General features: G+C 36.1%; 2 protein-coding genes across 3 annotated transcripts; one reads left to right on the top strand and one right to left on the bottom strand.

Moving 5' to 3' along the window:
- Window positions 1-470: 470 nt before the first annotated feature.
- On the bottom strand, window positions 471-8,365 carry tmem82 (transmembrane protein 82). Of its 2 annotated transcripts, XM_082144324.1 has the most exons (11): window positions 7,871-8,365; window positions 7,489-7,644; window positions 7,280-7,408; window positions 6,569-6,666; window positions 5,477-5,543; window positions 4,688-4,774; window positions 2,375-2,447; window positions 2,069-2,246; window positions 1,564-1,981; window positions 745-926; window positions 490-631 (listed from the first exon to the last, which is right to left on the bottom strand). In XM_082144324.1, exons 2-11 carry the CDS (start codon window positions 7,625-7,627, stop codon window positions 545-547), a joined length of 1,458 nt encoding a protein of 485 aa, XP_082000450.1. In that variant the 5' UTR covers window positions 7,628-7,644; window positions 7,871-8,365; the 3' UTR covers window positions 490-544. The 2 variants fall into 2 exon arrangements, with proteins under 2 accessions (XP_082000449.1, XP_082000450.1); XM_082144323.1 differs by lacking the exons at window positions 5,477-5,543; window positions 6,569-6,666; window positions 7,280-7,408; window positions 7,489-7,644; window positions 7,871-8,365 and adding an exon at window positions 4,887-5,422 and having other exon boundaries at window positions 471-631.
- An 833-nt stretch (window positions 8,366-9,198) lies between these two features.
- On the top strand, window positions 9,199-14,614 carry szrd1 (SUZ RNA binding domain containing 1). Its single transcript, XM_082144326.1, has 4 exons — window positions 9,199-9,352; window positions 10,658-10,707; window positions 10,803-11,072; window positions 12,889-14,614. Exons 1-4 carry the CDS (start codon window positions 9,302-9,304, stop codon window positions 12,998-13,000), a joined length of 483 nt encoding a protein of 160 aa, XP_082000452.1. The 5' UTR covers window positions 9,199-9,301; the 3' UTR covers window positions 13,001-14,614.
- Window positions 14,615-15,440: the final 826 nt, after the last annotated feature.

Here is a 15,440-nt window from a genome sequence, read left to right as displayed (position 1 = left end):
GGTGACTTGTGAATAAGCTACAACTATTTGATCGAATAAAGTTATCATAGATAGGCCTAATAAAAAATAATAATATTGTGGCAAGAACTGAAATGTAATTCCATGACGTTTAGACATTTGGGAGAAAATGAAAATCACTCTTAATTTTAGCTACTCAGATTAAACATTATAATGTAGGCTATTTATTTAGGTGTAGAGGGAATTGAATTCACCATATGTATATTGAATGGCTATATTTATTATGATGGAAGGCATTCATAACAAGGCCTTCATTTTCATGCAGTAGGCCTACTAAAATAATGAGGAATGCATTTATTTTAAGGACAGAACAGCATATCTCTTAAAAATACTTACATGTAAATTTTTCAGATAAACCAGAGACCCTCATGGGGTTGTGTTTACAGATGGTATATTAACTGAAGCATATAATTTTTTTCTAGAAAAAAACAAAATTATATATATAGCCTATATATAATTTTTTTTCTGGAAAAAAACGAAATGATATATATATATATAAATATAACTGAGGTTAAGTGTTCAGTTTTCACTCAAGATCAGATCTGATTTTTCCAGTTTCTTTTGTTGTCCCCGGTTCCCAGGTCTTTTTAATGGGAGCATTGTAGGTGGCATGCTGTAAAAATATAGTATGTTATTACATTTAATGCTCTTAATATTTCCCCACAAAATCTTATCTATGGATGCTGTGGGGATCAGACATCAAATACAGTCCATTATAGTGCTAACCTGATATATGGCTTCCAAAAGGTCTTGAGATGGTAACAGGCACGCAGCTTCACCAATGAAACAGATTAGAACATGGAGTACATCTGACCAACTGCCTACTGTAATCAGTAACACAAAAAGCCCACCCAGTCGCACAACAACTGTATTGAGAATCTTCTGGCCAGGCGGTTGATGGCGATCCTCTGAAAGAATGAGTATAGAGTCATGATTAGACAATGTTGGAATGAAATATACTTATATTCTGTATAAATGTTTGGGATTAGTGTTTTTGTTTTAATAGGCCTACTTTATTTAGCAAGGACACATTTAATTGATTAAAAGTCACAGTAAATACAATGATAATGTTACAAAAGACTTGGTTGCCACCAAAATATTAAGCATGCAGCACAACTTTTTTGCATCAATAATAATAATAATTTTTTCTTGAACACCAAATCAGCATATTGATTTCTAAAGGATCATGTCACATTGAAAACTGGAATAATTAATGCTGAAAATTCAGTTTCGCCATCAGTTAACGTTTAATATATATATATAAAATTATATTATATAACAGAAATAGAAAACATTTTAAATTGTAATAACATTTCAGTATTACTGTTTTTACTGTATATTTGATCAAATAAATGCAGCCTTCGTGAGCATAAGAAATTTCTTTAAAAACAAACAAACACTGAAACTCTTTACCAACCCCAAACTTTTGTATGCTATATAATACATAGCCTAATATGATTTTCTGAATTCATGAATGTTTCTATTCTTTGTCAAGGGAATTCCAGTGATGAAACCACTTAGTCTTATAGTTTTTGTTTGTCTTACCATTCATATACACAACCAGTAGAGTATAGCAGATTGTGAGTGGGGTCCAAAATCGTAGTGCCTCAGTGGTTGACAGAAAGTGTTTGTTTATGTTTGATATGGCAGCGATTCCAGATACACTAAAAGTTATAATTAGGGCACTGCAGAGCCAGGTTAATATAGAAGTGCCAGTGGTTAAGAGTCCAATGCAAAGTCCACAATAGCGCTGTGCGCTATGTACTGGATACATTGTCTTTACATGTTGCCATACTTTGCTGCATCGGCTAGCCAAGAACCAGCTCAGTCCAACTGCAAGGAGGAGGCTTAGCCAGCCTTGCGGTGCCCCCTCATGGAGGAAATTTAGGCTGCAGGTTAGTGCGCAGCCCAAAGAGAACTGGCACTGGACAATCTGCAGTAACAATGGGTCAATAATCGAGTCCTAAACAAAAAGAACAGGGGTGATTAATGTAGAATGATAACGAGTTGTCACAAATGTATGAAATGTCACAATGAATTTTGTTCGTACTGATACTCCTGTGATCCGTGCTGAAATGGCTCTAAGGGAGAACTCTAAAACTACCAGTGATGCGACACGGGACCCCACAACGGAAAGAACCATCGTGAGGATCCAGAAGTGGATTTTCTCTTTTAGTCCACCATTAAGTCTGTTCTTTTGTATAAGGTCTGTTTCAGGATCTGCAGTACTTAAAAGGACAGAAAAGTGAAATGTGCAAAAAACATCAATGCAAAAACATCTCCATCCAAATGGAGATATCTTCAACCCTGCAGCATGGGCTAAATAGCTAAACTAAAAGGCCTATAGGCTACTTACCTTTGTGCCTCAACAAACAAGTACGTTTTTAAAAGGTTACGAAGAACCCAGATCGCACAAGCTCCCACAAGCCCTGTGATTTACATAAAACCAGAGACAATTTGATAAAACACAAGAATTTTTTTTAGAAACATTGTTTAAAGTGCCCCTATTATGGTATTTTAACGTTTCCTAATGTTGTTTTGGAGTCTCTTACAACAGGTTTACATGCATCAAAGGTCAAAAAACATATTTGCACAGCACCACATTTTCAATGATTCTCAAACGACTCGTCAGTCGTCAGATGAATCGATCTCTCTAAATCCCGCCTTTCCGCGAGCTACTCTGCTCTGATTGGCCAGACAGCTCAGTCTGTTGGGTTGGTTTACTGCGTACAGTGCGCGTCGAAAACAAAACCGCCCATTGCCATAACAACGTCAGCTGTCCTGAGGCTTCCTACAACGTAAACTAAAGACACAAGACAGTTAACGAACAATGACGTCGATTTTACCATATCAATGCGAGCGCGAGTCCGCGCTCTATACACTACTCAGTTTACTCAGTTACGTTTAACTTACTATTAATAATCATCACATTGTAGAGCACAGCATCTTCTTCTTGACATGATGCTATCCAGGTTTGAGGTTCAAGTTTTCCCTGGTGTCTGCGCGCGCAATAATATGCCGGGCAATATGCTAATATTTCGTCTTGACGTCACAACGAAACGGCTTATGACTCGTTTGAAAAACAATTAATTTCATTGACTTACTTTTGAAAGATAATAACTTTATATACGGTGCACTTTCAGATTTAAAACTTTGCAGGATGTTTTCATTCACTTAGACTAGAGCTATGTTACACACTACATGAAAGGTAATTTTCAAAAATCCATAATAGGGGCCCTTTGTTTAAAGGGGAACTGAAACAAAATAGAAAATAAAGGTGATTTAACATATGTGTTATCTTTGTTATTTGTGGTAGGACACTTAAAACTGGTGAAGTAGTTACAAGGGGGGAAAACACTTATGTTAGTTTGTTGTTAGGGCGCAGCCATCTTGCGCTTCAACGGTCCGTGACGTCACTGGCATGATAGGCTACCTTGACAGCTCCAGCAAAATGGCATCTCAAGAGCATAACAGATCGAGAGGAGGGTCTTATTGCATTGCAACAATTCAAAAATTGTGATCTGTCCAACAAGCGAATATAACACCTCCGATGCCATAAAGGACCGAATAACCTTTCTTACTTAAATGCTGTTTTTAGTGTTAACTTGTACAAAATTGTACAGTCAAAATCAGTCAGTTCAGTCAGAGTAGCAGTAGATAGCCTGACATAACGTTAGCCTACAGTGGTACCATGCCAGTGACGTCATCGAACACGGCTGCGCTCTGATAACAACAAATGTAAATTTCAGTATTGGGAAAAACTTCATATATGTTTTGCTTTTAATATAATTTTTTAATTAATTTGTTTACAATTTCAATAACCAACATGTTATCGAATTATATTTGGTTAATTTCAGTTCCCCTTTAATGTTATAAGAAAAGTAAAAACAGTAGTTTAATATTGTGAAATATTAGGCTATTACAAATTAAAATAAATGTTTTCTATTTGAATATCTTTTAAAATGTCATTTATTCCTGTGATGGCTGAATTTTCAGCATCATTACTCGAGTCTAGTGTCACTGTCACATGATCTTTCCGAAATCATTCTGATAACTGATGATAAGAACTGATAAGAATGTAAAATGTGTACCTTGAAATGCAATGTAAGTGCATAAATGTAAATATAAATTCTAATATCCTGATTTGCTGCACAGGTAACATTTCTACTATTATTCTATTTTTAGCCTATTCTTATTATCAATGTTGCAAACAGTTGTTCTGCTTAACATTTTTGTTCAAAGGGTGATACTTTTTTCAGGATTATTTTATTAATAGAAAGTTCAATGAACCGCATTTATTTGCATTCATTATATTATATTAAATGTATTAATGTATTTATTTATAAATGTCCTCACTGTCACTTTTTATCAATTCAATGCATCCTTGATTAATAAAAGTATTAATTTCTCTCTTTTTTAATCTTACCACAAATGTTTGAATAGTATCATACAAAAATGTTAAGCAGCAAAAACTGCTTTAACATTGATAATAACACTGATAATATGAACTGACAGAAACATAAAAAACAGTAATATTGTGAATCTATAAATATATGTTGTGAATCTATCTATAAATGCCATAAAGGCACCGGAGGCATATATATATCATCAATTTATTAACTTCTTTATTATTTGAAATTTGTGACAGATCGTTAATTTCATGAGTTACCTTGTAAAACACTGTGTAAAGGAATAGCACTTGGTGTTAGCCACGTAGGAACACTTGGCACAAACCAGGAAATGAAGGACAACATGCCTATGAAAGTGAGAAATTCTTTAATACACCAATAATTGTTTAGATTCTAGTCAAATTGGCCACACACACACACAAAAAATCATGACAAATCAAAATCATCAATATCACTGACCTTATTTTGTGTCGCGTTGTTTGCGAACCTCACTCACGTGAAAGACCTTTATTATTTGCAGATATGAGAGTTGGAGGTTTGGTAGGTCTCAAAGGTCACTTAGGCCTTGATCACTTTTTACAACTGTATGAAGATTTGATTTATTATAGCCTCAAAAGTTTTAATCTATTAATGTATTTCAAGAGTTTTTTTCTTTTCTTTCTGAGGTCTGTTCCTGTGATTCAAAGTTGTGAAACAAAAAAACAAAACAAAAAACATTTATGCCCTCTGGTGGGGTTTACAGATAACATGTATGTCCCGCTGATTTCATGAGGACACTTGAACTTTACCCTGCATACAAGAGTTTTGAATGTGTTCACTTAACAGCTACCACCCATTTACAGTACATTAATATTATATTTTGTTAGCTATCAGTGCCCAGGTATAGACACAATAATAGAAGCAAATAGGATTACATGTTCAACATAATATTAATATTAATTTATTTAGAAAATTGTAATTGTGTTTCCTGGACTAGGAAATAGAGACACTCCCTGTGAATCTTTCATATTGTGAACCTTATTGGAATAGGACAACCAGCCATTAATTTGCAGTGCTGTTCCTCAAAAGCAGCATCCTCTTCTGCACTGAAGTGATTCTTCCAGTCACCAACCTCACCTATAAAATACAACAAATACAACTTGAGAAAAAGAATAGGAAAAATCATTCAGGCCATGTTGCTCAATTGTACTTCAAAAAAATAAAAAAATAAAAAAACCTTTTCTCATGAACTCTGAGGCGGTACGATCAAAGATTGTGTCTGGGATAGTTGAGTAGTTTGCCATAGGGTTTTCTCGCATTGCAGAAAAATCTGTCATTTGCACAATTTGATCTATCACACTTTTTGATAACTGCTTTCCGAGGAATTGAGCAATGTGGGTTACTTCACGAACAGGGTCCTGAAATTATAAATAAATGATCAAGTCCATCCACCTTCATTTATATAGCGCTTTTAACAATATAGAGTGTTTCAAAGCAAGCTTTACAGTGATAATAGGAAATTAAAGTATTAAAGTAACAGAGATTGTTTTTGGCTTTACAGCAGCTCTAGAATAAAGTTATTGCCCAGCTAAAGTTAGTTTTTATTGATTCACTTCCATTGCAAAGATCATTAGTAAGGCAAGTAAATTATAGTCAAACTTAAGACTGAAGTACTGAGACTTTTTTTATAGGAAAAAATATATATGTTTTGTAGAAAGCAGATTGACCTCTTTCATGTCTTCGAAGAATGTGTAAAGGATTTTCTTGTTTTGCCTTTCCCTCCAGTATCCTTTAACATGGTCATACCAGGATCCCCAACCCACTGAAAAAAAAATGTATTCAGTCATTAGTTCATTCAAGTCATCATCATTTAGTCCATTCATGTTTTACACGACACAGAATAAGGCAATTGGTGTAATGAATGAATGGTCTAACTGCAGCATGACTCACATTGCCCTGTCATGAATTTTTCCAGATATTGTTGCCAAGTGCCGGGCTCTGGCTGGTTAAGATTCATGCGGTCAAAATGATAATATGAAACCACAGTGTCTTTCGGATTACGGGCCATATATATAACCTATGGAGAAATGCAAGTGGCAGGTTGGCATTCACGTAAAATTATATCATATTTTTCAGTACAGCCCACAAAAACTTATTTCAACCTTGCAACCAGTCTCCCAGAAAGAACAAGGCACAAGTTGGATAGGAAGATGAGTCTTGATAACACGAGGCGGATCCATAACCTCCAGCTTAGTTATACCTAAAACATTACACAGTTTAATAATTTAAGATGCATAAAGGATACCTTGCATATATGTGTGTGTGTGTGTGTGTGTGTGTGTGTGTGTGTGTGTGTGTGTGTGTGTGTGTGTGTGTGTGTGTGTGTATACAGGTTTATATTACATTGTGGGGACCAAATGTCCCCACAACAAGGATAGTAAAACCTGAAATCGCCAACATTGTGGAGACCAGCCAGCTGTCCCAACGAGGGAAATTGATTAATAAAATAGATGATGGTTAGTTATCATAGTATGTTAACACTTGATCCATTAATACTAACACTTTATCTTCTATTCTACATCTATTATTTTTAAATATATATATACAGGTACTGCGTTAGATTAAACTGGGAAGGGTCATAGCACTTGCATTTTGTTGTCCTATTGTTATTTTAACTGCTTCTATTTTTCTCATTTAAGTTAGATAGGATAGGCCAACACAGTTTGTACAGTAGGCCTATATATATACTGATCATTACGCCAATGGAGAGTCCCCACAAAGATGGGAAACCGAGAGTGAGAGAGAGAGAGAGAGAGAGAGTGAGTGTGCGTGTGTTTAAGTTGCTAAACAATTTTTGGTTCTATAACACATACCAGCATTTAAACCGTCTGCAGAGGTCATCTCTAAGAACGGCATGCGCACATGAGTGGGCGCGCGCCTGCACTTTTCCACATTTCCGTCATTCAGGATGGCATCCACTACTTCCTGTGTCCATGTGGTTCCTTTTACAAACGATATGATTTTATTATTTAAATTGATTCGTGTTGTTTTCGTCATGTTGTTTTCTTCTTCTGTACCCTACCTGCTTTAGGATATGTGGCAATGAGCAAATCCTCTTTTGACGCCTGGAAGTGCTCCACTCTTGCCCAGTACTTCACCACCCGCTCTGGTAATGGGATACCCTGAACTTGACTCATCGCTTCGCGTGTTGTCCCATCCATATTTCCCTTATAATTAGCTGTAATTAAGTTTCATAGTTATTATTAACCAAAACATAGTATGTTTTTTCTTTTGCGAGTCCAATTTTCATCGCTCGCTATGACATTTGATTTATTATGCTGTTGCTAAACGATTTAGTAGTAGCAGCTAAGCCAAGGCTACAAAGCGAAACACAAGAAATAATTAATAGGCTAATAAGGCTAAATACGCTGTTTAATGAGTATTTAATTCATATTAGCAAATACCTTGAGAACTTTATACTGGAGCCGACCGGTCACGTGATATTTGTCTTTCATACGTTTTATTTTGTCGGTACTGCTGGCAATGGCATAGACTGGTTGGTACACATTCCGCTTGTCAACGAAATGCGCAGTAGCCTAGCCAATAGTGTGCACTTTCGGTCTGCTTTAGGCCACCTGAAACTATTTTAAAACCACTTGTATCGTTATTAAACGACAATTATATAAGACTAAAAATATAGCCTTGACATTACCTACAAAATAATTAATATCCTTCTACTTAATAAAGTGTAATAAGGCCCCGATCACACAGAACGAGCAGTGCAGTTTTTTTATGTTGCTAGGCAACCACTGAAACGGCTGTCCTGTCAGTCAAGTAAACGTCAAATCAGCCTTTTATTAACTTTATTTACTTTCTGTTAACAGTGTGGTAGTTACGGTTCGTAAAGTCGTTTAGCTCCTGGTAACCCGCGAGAGCACCACAAGTTTATCCTCCATCATCGCACTCTACGGGCGTTCAAGCAACTGTCTGTAGCTTTCATCATCCCCAGAACAGAAGGCCCGCCTCTCCAGTCATTCGATTGGACAGTGGAAAAAAATGACGTCGATGACGTCGGGCTCTTTTTCTTTCCGCTCTTCTCCTCGGAGTTGCTTTTTTTTCAACTGCAAAAACGCGAGGCGCCTGGGGCGCATAATCAGCGCGCAGAACTCTCACTGCCATGATAAAAAACAATTGAAATAGGCGTCTCTCACTGCAAAAAACCCGTCAGGTGTGATCGGGGCCTTAGAGCAGTTCATAAACTTCTTAATAAATAGGCCTAAAGATGTAATCTGAACAACAAACAGTAAAGCAGACTATGTTTTATTTCTTTATTTGTTTTAATAAATGAGTAGCCTAGTGTGTTGTCGTTTGAACTGATGCACTGCATTGAGTTAATTTTATTGTTACTTACGTCTGTGCTGTTTATGATGAATAAAAGTATGTGCATTTTCCGTGTCTGTCAGATTAACATCTGGCTTTTCATGAATAGGGTAAAAACAGAAACGGAAACCTTTTTTTTTTTTTTTTTTTTTGACGGTTAAGTAAAATAGGAAAAGCTGTATTTTATGAGCTGTTTTATTTTCTAATCATTTGCTACTAAGATTTTTTGTTTTTTTGTGTAAACTTCCTAAATGTGGCTATTGAAATGAATTTCTACTGGTATGCCAACCGCCAATACATTTTAAAGAAGAAGAAGAAGAATTTCTACTGTCCATCAGCTGTCCATACCATAGGGTCCATACGCTCCTGTGCAGTCATTTACTCTATCCTCCCTGCAGCAGGTGGCGCTATTGTGTAAGACTTTAGCTCACTAAGCGGCTCACTGACGCTGTAGAGGGAAAATGTGCGTGAGCGTGTGGACTGAGGGAAGCCCCTAGTTAGCCAAGAGTGGAAACATGGATGATGAGGAGGTCGCCGAGAGCTGGGAGGAGGCCGCCGACAGTGGGGTAAATATGGGCTAGTTGCGCTTTCTCCGCGCTTGCACAAACTGTCTTTTCAGTGTAGACAGCCTCGCCTGGAGCTTTAGTGTGATTCATGCCACTGGCTTCATGCTAGCTCGCTAGTCACGCCTGTGTATTTAGAGTTGGGCGGTAGGCCGCAGTTAAAGGGAAACTGGTCCCAAAACAGATGTTGTGGGATATTTATACTCTAAACCAGTAGGTAAAAATAGAGGCAATTTTGATGATGGCAGTTGGTGAAGCGGCACGTTCGTGAGTCACGTAAAACAATGTGTTTTAAGCAAAGGACATAAACTACCTGCTAACTAATGCTAGTTAGCCGGTGCAACTTCTGATGCTTAAAAAGGGGGAAATCTTTCTTTGCCATCGCGTCAGAAACCAAAGATGGCTGCCGAATGCACTGAGACCTGTTGGCTGTCATAGATAAAGTATAGTAATCGTGTTTTAATATGTGTAGACAGAGTTGATTTTATGTGAAAATATCGAGTATCGAGGTGGGATAGTCCCCATTCAGACAGTCAACAGGCGGTTTTCACAAGTTTTTAGTTTATCTTGGGCTCTGTTGTAATTATTACATGGGGTGGTGTATTTGCAAATCGTTATTTTATAAAAGAAAGAAAAACTTTGAATCACTTTACTGAAGTGTTTTCATCTGTACAACATAATAGATTATGTTGAGGTGGAATCTTATCTGACAGTCTCAGCAGTCTCCATTCACTTTCAGTACAATTTTTTTCAATACATTGAAAGTAAATTGTGACTGAGAATGATATTCTGTTGTGTTTCACAGAGGAAAGTCATACAGTTTTACAATGGAGTGTTTGATTAAATGATGGCAGAATTTTCAATTTTGGGTGTACTGTCCCTTTAATTGTGCCCTTTGACAGAAAAAGTCAATTTGTGTGAATTGGTTTAATCTCTCCTGTAAGCAATATGTAATTTATCTGCTTTCAAATACTGAACTCAGAGACTTTTTCTTAAAGGTTTGGCAGTAACGTCTACTCTACACCCCTGCCAATAGGCTCTGTAAACACGTTTCCCTCCATTTATATGTTTCCTCTGTCTCTGTTTAGAAAAGCCTTATATTGTCTACTCAAGCAGCACTATGTAATTCGGCCCTGTCATTAATTTAGCCATGGCACTATGGATGTATAAATAACTTTGTGAAACTGAAAACTTGCTGCTGCTTCAGAGGCCCCTCCATAAAGCAGTCTGCATACTGTTATGGAAGATTGCTATATTTCTCTAGTAGAAGTTTTAATTATAATTTTTTTGTCTTGACATTGAATTTAGGAAATGGAGAGAAGACTAGAGGAAAAGCTTCGAATCAGTCAGAAAGAAAGGTAGGCCTATGTCATGTCATTCCTGTGTTTTGTGTCCATGTTTTGCTCAATGCGCCTTGGTTTACTCTAATAATCATAAAAAATGTCTCTTCCAGACTTTCAAGTGGCAGTTCGAGTCGTTCTCCGATGAGAACAGCAATCGTAATCCAGGATGACTCCCTCCCCGCGGCACCCCCACCACAGATTCGTATTTTGAAGCGACCCTCCAGTAATGGATCTTTAGGATCGTCTGTGACGCAGACTCGACCCTCCCCGCAAGTTAAATCCTTAGCTCAGCGAGAGGCAGAATACGCAGAGGCCAGGAAGAGAATCCTTGGCAGTGCTACTCCTGATGACACACCACAGGAGAGACCCATTTCAGACCGGTAAAATACTGACATGGTGAATAGAGCAAAACTTGTCATGGTTCTGGAAGCTACAAGTAAATTTTTTTTTTTATGATAATCTTTAACTTTTCCTATGCATTCTCACCATTAGATCTGAGATAGTGTGCTATATATGCTTCTGTAGAAGCCAGAAGCTAGTTTGATTTCAGCTTCATAATAGCGGAGTCTATCTATCTATCTATCTATCTATATATATATATATATATATGTATATGTATGTGTGTGTGTGTGTTTATACACTGTTCCAAGTTATTATGGAAGTGGCATTAGTAGGATAAGATCTTTCTGAAAAGCATGAAATGTGCAATGTCTTGCAAAAGGCATGAAAACAACTAATATCTTGCAAAAACTGAATAGAGATTATCGAATTATCAAAAGATTTGTGAGTAATTTAGAGCACAGAAGAACTCTGTCAGATAAAGGTTAGTTTAAGGAAAGTTTCTGTCAATTTGTTTTTATTGTATTAAAGGGGCAGCTATGAAAAGGGCTCTGTTGAGCAGCAAACAGACTTTGCTGGAGTTCCACGAACCTCTCCATGAAATTTTTTTTTTTTTTAATGTATTTCTAAACCACTGTGAACGTTTCACTTTGTGAGCTTTGGTTAGGGGTGGCAGAAAAGCAACTGCATAACTGACAGCCCCAGAGACACCAGCGACTTCAAATACCTGTTTGCTGCTCAACAGAGGCTTTTTTTATAGTGGCTTTTCTTTCGAAATATACACTGCCTTTCAAAAGTTTGGGATCAGTACATTTTTATTAATTTTTTTTATTATATTAAAGAAGTCTCTTATGCTCACCAAGACTGCATTTATTTGATAAAAAAAAAAAAAAATGTTTTATATATATATATAAATGTATCAATACTTTTATTCAGCAAGGATGCATTAATCCAAAGTTACAGTAAAGACATTTATAATGTTACAGAAGATTCTTTCAAATAAATAAAATAGAACTTTCTATTCATCAAAGAACCCTGAAAAAAATTGTACACTGAAAAAAAACTGTTTTCTAGATTGATAATAATAATGAATGTTTTTGAAAATCAAATCAGCACATTAGAATGATTTCTGAAGGATCATGTGACCCTGAAGACTGGAGTAATGATACTGAAAATTCAGCTTTGCATCACAGGAATAAATAACATTTTAAAATATATTCAAATAGAACACCGTTATTTTAAATTGTCTTATTTAGCAATATTACTGTGTTTATATTTGTATTTTTAATCAATTTAATCAATCAAATAAATGCAACCTTGGTGAGCGTAAGAGACTTTTAAAAATATAAAAAAATCGTACCAATCCCGAACTTTTGAATGGCTGTTTGTATTTATATATATATATATATATATATATATATATATATCACAGTATTACTGTATTTTTGAACAAGTAAGTGCAGCCTTGGTGAGCATAAGATTTCTTTTGTGTATTTAAATATATTTCCCTGTGCAAATATGTAAAAGCAAAATATGTATTTTTTATACTTACCATAGATTTTTTTAATTTTGTAATTATTTTTTTATTAAATTCAGTATTTCATTAGAGAATGGTACACAATTTTCACATACTTTCTTTGTTTCCATTCAAAGTTTAAATTGTAATTTGTCCTGGAGCTGATTTTTGGTAATGGTTTAGAACTATTCTGGTTCCAATATCTGAAGAGAATTAATGCAAAAGTACTTCCAGAACCAAGGACGCAGCAATTTTGTTATTTAGGAATGGCTGCTTTTAAATATCAAAATGCTTTTGATATTTTTGATTTTATATTTTACATATTTTCTATCCTCAATCAGATCTCCACGTGGAAGCAGCCATACACTTTCAGAGGAAAACCGATCAGGAAACCATGTTGTTCGACAGCCAGCAGGTCCAGATGGTACACAAGGCTTTCACCAGCGCAGATAGGAATAGCAGCCTTTCCTGGGAGGAAGCAAGAGGCGATTGTGAAATACAGTCTCCCAAAATACGGTTGAAAATCAAATCATTTTTATCAATATTTAGGATGTGGGATGTTTTTCAAGTAAGTATAAAACCCTCTCCAATCCAACACATGGCGTGTGTGGAATGTAATGGGGGAAAGAAACATGATCCAGAGGAGCGGATGGGGAACGTTCCCTGCTTTTTACACTGTGATGAGGACCTCGCTTCCGGACACTGCTCACTGTGATGTCCAGCCCCCACCCCTCAAAATCAAAAGGAAAATAGAGAGAATCGAAACAGAACTGCAGAACTATTGTCCCTTCCTCACGTAACTCAGCCATCACTGGCAGCCAGCCTGAAAAGTCATGCAAGCAAGCCCTCTGAAGAGACATTTGAGATGGAAGATAACAAGTGCTGGATGTGCTTGAACCGATAAAAGGATGGTATGAGGCACCAGCTTCCTTCAGCAATAATTCTAGAAATATCACTAATTATTCAGACCTCCCTTCCACACTGTTCTCTCAAGCTTTTTTATCGCTTGAGTTTGTCTTTTGTTTTAATTTTGGTTATTACTGGCTCGGTCTGCTAATTGCCATATGTTTTTAAATGGGTAAGAAACAGTGAGGGTATAATGCGGAAACTTAAGCTGACTTTAAGTTCTTTATTGTTTACGGTTATTTTTTGTTGTTGTTTTACTCATGAGTCTTCCTCTGACTGTCCTGATTTCTACATGAAGTAAAAAGAATAAAAACAAAAACTAGTCCAGAATCAAATGGCATTTTTAACCCATTTCCATGCCTTTTATATGATTTTAAATAAAGGTAGTGAATTTTAGATCTGTGCATTTTTAAGTGAAATCCAACAGAAGGATGAGGATGAGTTCTGTAAATGTTTGTTGTGCTGGGAAGAACCGAAGGGAGTGAGGTGGTGGTGGATTTCGCTGGCTCCCCTCGCTTCACTTTCTCATCAGATCTGCTGTTGGCCATTTTCTTTTCTCTCTCTCTCGCTTTTTTTTTTTTACTTATGTAGGAACTCAGGTTGTTGTGAGGAAATATGAGCGAACGAATGAAGTTGTGTATCAGTGAATAGGTTTTTAACTGAATGATGGTGCAATGTTAAGCTTACATGAATGGCTTCAAGATCATTTGAGAAACACCTCTATGACTGGATTACAGAATATCCTATAAGAGATTATTTAACTTTATTGAAACCTAAGAGAAAAGTGTGTCACACCGGTGGCTTAACAACGCAACTTTATTGGAGTGTTAAGTCAGTTGATTTAGTTGCTTTGGCTCTTGCAATACAATGTCTATACATGAAGAGCCATACTACCTTTCCTAACTGCAACTCCCTGCTTTTTTTCTTTTTCTTTCTTTTTTTTAGTTTCCTTCCTTAAACCTTTGTCCCCTGTGCTGTCCAGGAATGATATCTCTGACTCCTGCAGTTTATGGAAATACCCTTTAATCTGATATGTCATTGTTCACCCATTGTACTGTAACAAATCAGACCAGACGGGTGTCATGCCCTGCCTGAAGACACAGAAATCTGTCTGTAAATACTTTTCAAAATGCCCATTTAATAAAGACTTTTTAAATAATGTCTCTGGAAAACATTTTTGAAAATATTTAGTCACCATGGACTCAAAATCAACAAATCTTTTTGTTTTTTACAGAATGTTAAAGTGTTTGTTATAAAGCATTTATCCATGCACATAATTACTTCAAATTATGCCCTCGTAATCTTTAATCAAAAACTCTAACCTTCCCTTCCCTTGAAATGACGTCAGCTCAGCTCTACTTTTCTTTTCACTTTTAATTTGGTCTTACCTCTTGTTATCTGTTTATAGATATTATGCAAACTCGTCCTCTTCTAGAAATCACTATATGTTTATATATAAAAAAAAAGTCAGCTATAAATGAAAATTCACTATTTTCTAAATGGATGTTATTAGTTGGGGGTCCATTTTTCGCACCTCGCTTAATACATCTGAGATGATTTGACAGATGCCAGGATGTTGTAATCGTGATAACTGATCTCTGGCTAATTTGGCTCTTCAAACAAATTCGCAGATTTGATTTAAATATCTATATTACTGTGTGTTCATTGGAAAGGGCAGATATATCGATACGCAAAGTTATGATCAGCAATGCAGCGGTTGGTAATATTTCAAATAATTAAAAAAGGAAACTGCCAAGCAGGCAAAGACATAAAAGTTCTAATAGACAAATGAAATATGTAAATATTTGTTGCACAAATTATTTCCATTTTACATTTGGCAGATGCTTTTATCCAAAGCGATTTACATTGCATTTCAGGTTACACATTTTAAAAAATTTTTATGGGAATCAAACCCATGACCTTGGTGTTGCAAGCGCCAACGCTCTACTGTTTGAGCTACAGGAAAGAGCATTTTACATGATTTCTT

Source organism: Leuciscus leuciscus (assembly GCF_965113295.1).
Source record: "Leuciscus leuciscus genome assembly, chromosome: 18".
Taxonomy (NCBI): Eukaryota; Metazoa; Chordata; class Actinopteri; order Cypriniformes; family Leuciscidae; genus Leuciscus; species Leuciscus leuciscus.
The sequence above is the reverse complement of the archived record's forward strand: the minus strand, read 5'-3'. Positions and strand labels throughout refer to the sequence as shown.

What these genes read in the sequence shown, in the direction of transcription:
- tmem82 (XM_082144324.1), bottom strand. Translation starts at nt 7,627, where the DNA reads ATGGATGGGACAACACGCGAAGCGATGAGTCAAGTTCAGGGTATCCCA. An exon ending in TGCAGACGGTTTAAATGCTG is followed by an intron (nt 6,667 to 7,279) that starts GTATGTGTTATA and finishes GTAATGTTTTAG; the next exon opens with GTATAACTAAGCTGGAGGTT. An exon ending in TTTACACAGTGTTTTACAAG is followed by an intron (nt 2,448 to 4,687) that starts GTAACTCATGAA and finishes TGTAAATCACAG; the next exon opens with GGCTTGTGGGAGCTTGTGCG.
- szrd1 (XM_082144326.1), top strand. Translation starts at nt 9,302, where the DNA reads ATGGATGATGAGGAGGTCGCCGAGAGCTGGGAGGAGGCCGCCGACAGT. An exon ending in AGGAGGCCGCCGACAGTGGG is followed by an intron (nt 9,353 to 10,657) that starts GTAAATATGGGC and finishes CATTGAATTTAG; the next exon opens with GAAATGGAGAGAAGACTAGA. An exon ending in GAGAGACCCATTTCAGACCG is followed by an intron (nt 11,073 to 12,888) that starts GTAAAATACTGA and finishes ATCCTCAATCAG; the next exon opens with ATCTCCACGTGGAAGCAGCC.